General features: G+C 45.3%; 1 protein-coding gene across 1 annotated transcript in view; it reads right to left on the bottom strand.

Annotated features, from left to right (window-relative positions):
* LOC109927679 (fms related receptor tyrosine kinase 4) overlaps positions 1 to 2,815 on the bottom strand; it is a 183,642-nt gene extending 180,827 nt beyond the window's left edge. The window contains exon 1 of the mRNA XM_048603482.1: positions 2,620 to 2,815. Within this exon, the coding sequence (XP_048459439.1) occupies positions 2,620 to 2,815 (196 nt within the window). The remainder of the gene's footprint in view (positions 1 to 2,619) is intronic.
* Between the last annotated feature and the right edge of the window lie 5,998 nt (positions 2,816 to 8,813).

Genomic DNA, 8,813 nt, shown 5'->3' with positions numbered 1-8,813 from the left:
GCTCCCTCAGTACTGCCCCTCCTACAGTGCAGTGCTCCCTCAGTACTGCCCCTCCAACAGTAGTATCCCTCCTTGAGTGCAGTACTCCCTCAGTACTGACCGTCTGACAGTGCAGAGCTCTCTTAGTACTGTCCCTCCTGCACTGCAGTGCTCCCTCGGTACTGTCCCTCCTACACTGCAGTGCTCCCTCAGTAATATCCCTCCTACAGTGTAGTGCTCCCTCAGTACTGACCATCCTACAGTGCTGTGCTCCCTTGTTACTGACCATCCTACAGTGCAGTGCTCCCTCAGTACTGTCCCTCCTACAGAGCAAATCTCCCTCAGTTATGTGCCTCTGACAATACAGATGTGCCTCAGCATTGCCCCCCACCAACATTGTATTGCTTTCTGAGTACTGCCTTCCCAACAGTACAGTTCTCCATCAGTACAGCACCCTGTCACTGGCAGATTGTTCTCAGTACAAACACCCCTTCCCCAACAGTACTGTTTCCCTGAGCACTTTCCCCTCTCATCTACTGACATATTTCGCATGGGAACTGCTACGAGGGACTACATACAGACGAACAGAGTCTCCTTGTTGTTGCACTGGCTCCAAAAGGACCCGACTCAAAGACCACAAACAGATGAACCTTCTTTGGCAGGGTCTGAAATCCAGTTGCATCTCTGCAGCTAATTCAGAATTTGATGGAACATGTTAAGGATAATGAAATAACTCTACAGAGGCTGGTATCCCATCACCAAGTCACCTTTACTTTCACGTGGAAAGTCCTTGAAACTGATCCAGCTCCCTCAGAGCCAGCTCTCAGGGTGAACAGCACCTCTGATACTCCTGTTTATATCTGCCAGCCCGGGCTCCCTGATCGGACCAGGTTAACAGCCCCAATCAGGGAACTCATATGCTCTGAGGTCCACCTGGCTGACCTTGTTACAATCACGATGTAAATTGTCTATTTGGGAGGTTAGAATTCTTCACAATCTGCTCCAGACATTCATCAACCCAACAGTCTAAGAGTAACCACCTTTGGCTTGACAATGTCCAGCAGGGCTCTCCATCGGTGTGGTGCTAGTTTTATAGAATTATGGAATGTTACAGTCTGAAAGGAGGCCATTCTGCCCAAAATGCCTGTGTTGGCTCTTAAATGGAGCTAAAAAATTAGCGCCACTCCCTTCAATTGCTTATCCAGTTCCCTTTCAAATGTTCCTTTCGAATCTGCCCCCTCCACCATTTAAGGCAATGCATTCCAGTTCACAACAAGTCATAACATAACAAATATTAGCTTCCTCATCATCTGCTTTGCCAATGAGCTTAAATCTGTATCGTCTGGTTGCTGATCTTCCTGCAAGTGGAGACTGTTCACCTGACTTCTTCCATTGATACAGTTCCCTTCTCCAGAAAATTATCTGTTTCCTTGACTTTGATTATTCAACAAGTAACAATCAGTCCAAGGAAAATTCAACCAATAAATCCCAGTTTTGTATTTTTCAACTGAGAGCAGGACTCAACACCTTTGAGGGAAGAGTGTTTCCAATTTCCACAGCCATTTGTTTCCCTTGTTCTGAGCTCCCTCCAAGAGGAAGTGGTTCTCCACATCTATCCTGTAAACCTCTCTTCTTGTCCTGAACAATTTGATGAGGACACCCTTTAATCTTTCGAACTGAAGGGAGTACAAGTCTAGTCTATACATCCTTTCCTCAGAATTTGAATCAGTAAGAGTCTAAAGACGTTGTGGTGAGACAATGCTACAGGCCCACAAAGCTGTATATAGAGTTTGCTCATTCACAGGATGTGGTACCACTCACAAGTCAACATTTATTGCCCATCCCTAACCAAGCATGAATTGAGTGGTTTATTAGGCTAGCTCAGAGGGATGGTTAAGGACCAGCCACAATTTGATGGTCTGACATCACGTGTAGGCCAGACTAGGTAAGGGAGGCCGATTTCCATCTCTGAAGGATATACTTGATGGGTATTGATGACAAATGCAATAGTTATGTGATCACCATTAGACTAGCTTTTGTCAGTCCAAATTTCAAATTTCATTCTGTTACATTTGAACCCATGCCCTCAGATCATCAGCCTGGGACTGTCAATGCTAGTCCAGTGTCATTACGACTTCACCACTGTCTCTCCTTCCTATCCTCCCAATAGTGCATTACACACTTACAAACACGGATACTCTGGGTGGGGGTGGACCAATCTGTACAATTGAAGAGTCTCTTCCTCATTTTTACATGCCTGCATACAAACTCAAAGCACAAATAGACTATTTGGCCCTCAAATCAGCCCTGCTAGAAGATCATGGCTGATCTGTTTCCAAATTCCACATTTTCATAAGACTGTAACATCATAAGGTGTAGAGCAGAAGTAGACTGTTCAGCCCATCGTTGTGTTCTCCACCATTCGTTGAGATCGTGCTTCATTTGATGATCCTCAACTCTATTTTTCTACCTTTTCCCCACAACTCTTGATCCCCTTACTGATTAATTTTGTCTGTCTCAGCCTTGACTATACTCAATGACCCAGCTTCTACAGCCCTTTGTGGTAAACAATTCCAGATTCACTACCCTCTGAGAGAAGAAATTCCTTCACATCTCTGTCCTAGCTGAGTGACCCCTTACTCTGTGGTGTGGTGGCCTTGTCCCCGTGTGGAGGTCTCGGCCCTGAGTGGAGGTATTCCTTGTTTTTGGTATCCAGGTATTCCAGGGCCCTGGCAGCCGGTTTCATCCAGGAATGGTGATCTCTGCCCAGCAAGGTGGTCTTCTTCAGCAGAGGCTTCCGGCCCAGTATTCCAGCAGCTCGGCATGGTGTTCTCATCCTGGCTGCGTCTTCAAGGTATTCCTTAATCAGCTTTCTCTGAGCCCAGGAGCCGATCAGTGAACTGTGATGAACTATGTCTTGATTTTCCTTTTTTATTATTATTATTATTTCTGACTTCTGTCGTTGATGTAGGCACCATGGTGGGGCGACTTATAAAACTTTTCACTGTATTTTTCTTGTAAAAGTACATGTGACAATAAATTTCTATTCTATTCTATAACAATATTAAATTAACTTGATTACATTTGCCTGCTTTTTGAATAAGGATAGTTTTCCAATTCTCTGGGACTCTTCCAGAATCTTGGAAGATTACTACCAGTGCATCTATTGTCTCTGTGGCTGTTTCCTTTTAAAATCCAATGCATTTCTTTTATTCCAGACCCCCTTTGAGGAAAAGCCCAACATTCCATTTGCCGCTATGACCAATTTGTGTACCTCTATGCACATTTTAAGTGGTTCACACAAATGGACACCCAGAATTCGCTGCCCTTCTGCAGCTCCGACCCCTTCATCACTAAGGTAATACAGATTTCTGTTCTTTCTTGGGTCCAAAGTGAATACCCTCACATTTCCTTAATTTAAATTCCATCTGTCATGGTTTAGTCCACTCATTCAGTTGGCACCCCACATGGGCCATGGTGCTATATAAATGCATATTTTTCAGAAACAGATTTGCATTCAATCCCATCACACGAGTTGAGGGCTTACGGAGGGTAGGTTCCTCCGCTGTACCTATGGCAGATGGTAAGTGACTTCAGGTTGGCCATGACCAACACAACAGCTTCCCCAACACTGAAAGACTCCGCACTTGGATTCTTGATGTGAGTGAGTGTCATTGTTATTCCGAGAGGCTCCCACTCACACTCCAGGTGGGCTACCCATAGAATCCCTACAGTGTGGGAACAGGCCATTCAGCCCCAACAAGTCCACACTGACCCTTCAAAGAGAATCTGACCCAGATCCATCCAACTTCCCTATCCTTGTAACCCTGAATTTCCTGGTGCTAATGCACCTAATCTACACATCCCTGGACACTATGGGCAATTTAGCACGGCCAATCCACCCAACCTGCACACCTTTGGACTGTGGGAGGAAACCGGAGTACCCAGAGGAAACCCACGCAGACACGGAGAGAATGTGCAAACTCCACACAGACAGTCACCCGAGGTTGGAGTCGAACCCAGACCCCTGGCCCTATGAGGCAGCAGTGCTAACCACTGAGCCACTGTGCCACCCTTGTGCCCCTGAAGCATAACTTCTGTCCTTCCCAGTCCAGGGACAGTGCAATAGGTTAGGGTTAGGATTAGGGTTAGGATCGCCACTCCTTTCTCACTAGTTTTGTCTGAAGCAGTGGAGAATTGTTTCTGGTCTCTGTGCCGTTATCGTCGGGCCTTAAAGGGAACAGAGTAGCATCTCAGAACCACAAACTTCCAGCCAGCTGTTCATTGTTCCATTAATCTGAACCTACACATCTTCTACACAGGCTGCAGCGGAAGCTTCTGGAAATTGGTCTCAAATGTAAGCAGATGAAGATCACACACGCACACCCCAGGAGTAATTGCACCCACATGGGGTGGCCTAAGAATATCAGAGCTCTCAAACTAACCAAATCACTTGGCTAATTTATGTTTGAAAGAAGCTAATTTTCAAGCAGCGGATATCTGTACCAGCTGGGACACATATCTCGAGCTGCCAGTTCTCCAGGATTGTCCTAGAGTCTCTGGGAATTCAGGATTAAGCTCCTGGGCACTGCTTCCAGCAAACTGGCAAGAAAACTCAGGGGGGCTTTGCAAGAGAAAGAAGAGCTGTGTGTTTTCTTTAGATGGCTTTTGATTTACCAGCTGGAAGAGAAATCAGAGATGGGGTGGGATGGTCGGAGGCAGAAGGGCATTGGATGAAACCTCCAGGAAACATGCCCGACCAGAGTTGCTAACCCGATACACACCACATCTACCATCTGCCATTCTCATAGCAGCGCAGGCTGCTGTTTGAGGGGGCATCTGGCACCGATGAGGTACAAGGGCTCACGCACCTCTACAGAAGAAGGGAAACAAAGAGAGAAAATGTGCGTTTATAAAGTGCCTTTCTGGACGTCGCAAAGTGCTTTACGGCCAGTGAAGTGTTTTTTCTTGTTGAAGTGCAGTCACTGTTTGTAAAGAAGTGAGGGTGGGAGGGAAACACAACAGGTATTCTGTACACTGGCAGCTTCTCACGGGTAGCTGTGATATAATTACCCGTTGTGGTGGTGTGCGGGGTTAATGTGAACACAATGGGAGAATCCTCTTTGCAGTCGTGGGGCAATGGGATATTTCACAAAACCCCGCACCCTTTTCCCCGGCCTCCAAACCAAGAGGTCAGATGGGGCCCAGTTTAATACCTTATCTGAAAGACACGGCTGTTGACAATGCAGCACTCCCTCAATACCAGCAAAGGCAGCCTCAGCCTGGATTGTGCGCTCATGTGTTTGGAGTGGAATTTGACTTCTGACTCAGAGACACGGGAAACACTCTCTAATGCACAGTTATCCCTCACAACTTAATTAATAGAGATACTACACAACTTTTATTAAATCCCATGTGCATATTATAAGTTGGATCTGCACGTCATTTTACATCAATCAGTCTCCTCAATCATTCAAGTCTACAACTGTATTATACATTATTTTTCGCTCACTGTCATTTTGGAGTCTTTTCATCCCCAAAATCATCCTAAGAGCTGGAGAAAATCAATCCATTCCTTCTCCTGAACCACTGTCACAGGCTACCCCAGGCTATTTTCAACTCTCGGATTCTGTGCAATGATGAGACTCCTTTCTTCACCAGGACCCAATTATTGCCCCATTTTTGTGTCATTGCTTCCTCACCTGCTGCTGAACCTCTTGTCCCTGCTTTTATTAGCTCCAGACTCAGCCATTCCAATGCACTCCTGGTAGGCCTCTCTCTTACCCACCATTTGGAAACTTAATCTCAGGTAAGACTGTGATGCCCACACTCTGACCTGCTCCCACCGTCACCACACCAGCTACCCCCACCATGCTCTCTGACCCATACTAACTCCCACTATAGTAATGTCAAGCTCTTAAAACTCTCATCATTGTTTTCAAATAACTCCATGGCCTCACCCCTCCCTATCCCACCCCACCCCTCGGTTTAACCGCCAGTGACCCGAGTTCGATCCCAATCTTAGGCAACTGTCTGTGTAGAGTTTGCACATTCTCCCCGTGTCTGTGTGGGTTTCCTCCGGGTGCTCCGGTTTCCTCCCACACTCAGGTTACAGGAATAGGGTGGGTACAGGTGGATGCTCTTTGGAGGGTCAGTGTAGACTCGATTGGCCAAATGGCAACACTGTAGGGGCTCTATGATCTATCAAGGACCTGTCAAGACATTATGAAATTTAAAGTTCTTGCAAAGATTTGTAGCTTGGATTGAGGGTGAGGTTGTTGGCTTGCTCGCCGAGCTGGCTGGTTATCCTACAGATGTTTTGTCACCGTTCTAGGTAACATCTTCAGTGCGGCCTCCAATGTAGAGATGTTGTTCTACTCCACTTGGAATTTATATGATCCAGTCTGTTAAGTTGGGTTGTATCATTTCCGGTTCTGTTCTGAATGGGTTTGCATACAGGGTCTAATCCCATATGTTTGTTGATTGCATTATGGGTCGAAAACTAGGCCTCTAGGAATTCCTGTGTGTGTCAGTGGTTGGCTTGAGCTAGGATGGTCACATTGTCCCAGTTAAGTTGTTGGCCTTCATTGTCCAATTGCACTGAGATGAGGGAAAGTTTGTCGTGTCGTTTTGCTGCTAGCTGGTGTTTGTGTACCTTGATGGCTAGATTCCTTCCAGTCTGGCCGATGTAATGTTTGTTGCAGTCATGTTGTAAACCACGTTGGTCCCTGCATGGCATGGGTATAGGGTCTTTGGTCCTTGTGAGTGTTTATCGTAGCGTGGTTGTGGGCTTGTGTGCTACCATGAATCCTAGTGGTCGTAGGAGACTCATCAGTTCTGACATGTTCTTGATATAGGGTAGTGTGGCCAGTGTGTTGGGGCACACTATGACCTCCCGGCATTGTCTATCTCTAGGCACCTGTGGATGACACAACCTTATATCAGGAACATATCAGAACTGACAATGAGATTCCTGCGACCACTAGGAATCATGGTAGCACACAAACCCACAGCTACACTATGACGAACACTCACAAGGACCAAAGACCCCATACCCATGACATGGAGGACCAACGTAGTTTACAAAATAACTTGCAATGACCGCAACAAACATTACATCGGCCAAACTGGACGGAAACTAGCCATCCGGATACATAAACACCAGCTAGCAGCAAAACGACACAGCAAACTTTCCCTTATCTCAGTGCAGTCAGACAATGAAGGCTAGCAATTTAACTGGGACAATGAGACCATCTTAGATCAAGTCAACCACTGACACACACAGGATTTCCGAGAGGCTTTCACACATAATGTAATCAACAAGCATGTGGGATTAGACCCCACATACAAACCCATGCAGAACAGAACCGGAAATGATACAACCCAACGTAACAGACCGGATCATATAAAATACTAAACAGAGTAGAACAACATCTCTACACGGGAGGCCGCACTGATGATGTTACCTAGCATGGTGACGAAACGTCTGTACAATAACCAGACAACTCAGTAAGCAAGCCAATAACCACACTATGAAATATTTAGATGAGCACTTGAAATGTCGCAGCATACAGAGCTAAGTGCTGGAAAATAGGATTAGAATGGATATACGCTTAATGAACAGTACAGATAGGTTGGATCGAAGGGCCTTTTTACATGTTGTTCAAACTCTATGATTATCTTTATAACCCTTTCCAATCCTACAACGCTGGGGATCTCTGTGCTCCTTCACTTATGCCCTTTTGAAAATCCTTTATTTTAACTTTTTAAACGTGCTTGTGCTTTCGGCCACAGAGGTTCTTAATTCAGTTGGAAATCCTTTGGATTCTGCTGGAGTCTCCAGGAATTAATAAATAATCTCCAGGTCACTGCTGCAATCAAGACGTAGGAGAACAATCTTAGGATCAATAACAATTTGTATTTAAATAAAATTTCCTTGAATGATTTTGAGATTGATAGCAAAGGCATTTGAGATAGTTGGTGGGGCAAAGGCTTTTGACTTTCAGCCAAAATCATCCAATCAGAGCAATGAAGAATCCACTCACTTTCTGAATTAATATCGAGGGATCTATGGATGCTGTAGAGTTCTGAGGAAGGGTCGCTCGACCTGCAACGTTAAATCTGATTTCTCTCCACCGACGCTGCCAGACCTGCTGAGCTTTTCCAGCAATTTCTGTTTGTGTTTCCACTCTCTTTCTGATTGGCTACTTGACAGTGGTAGGTTGTGTGGGTGATCCATCAGGTGACCTATAGCAGGAGTGTGAGGGCAGGGCAGATAGAGGCAGATATGTGATGGCACCCACTGGTTTGTGTCCAACCAGTCTCGGCAATTCTATCCTTAGATCTCTTTGTCTATCTCTCTCTCTCCTCCTTTAAGATCAAAAATCACATGAAACCAAGTTATAGTCTAACAGATTTAAATGCTGAGGAAGGGGATGAGCTCTGAAAGTTTGCGTTTTCAAATAAACCTGTTGGACTATAACCTGGTGTCGTGTGATGTTTGACCTTGTCCAACCCCAGTGCAGCACCAGCGCCTCCACATCATGGCTCCTTTAAGATGATCTCTGAAACCCAACTCATTATTCAGGCTTTTAACTACTTGTTCCAATAACTCCTTCATTGGCTTAGAGTCAATTCTCAGTTTTATATTGCTTTGTAACATGACTTTGAGACAATTTATTCTCATCAAGATGATATGTAAAGCAAGTTCTTGTTGTAGTTGCATAAACGATGAAGTAAAAAAGTCACTTCCAGTGCCGAGTGATGTCGGAGCATAGGAATTAAAGTGAGAGAAAAAAAACAAGATCCATCCAGATAACCTGCTACCATCCAGG

The sequence above is a fragment of the Rhincodon typus genome, chromosome 12, assembly GCF_021869965.1.
Source record: "Rhincodon typus isolate 14 chromosome 12, sRhiTyp1.1, whole genome shotgun sequence".
NCBI lineage: Eukaryota > Metazoa > Chordata > Chondrichthyes > Orectolobiformes > Rhincodontidae > Rhincodon > Rhincodon typus.
The sequence above is the reverse complement of the archived record's forward strand: the minus strand, read 5'-3'. Positions and strand labels throughout refer to the sequence as shown.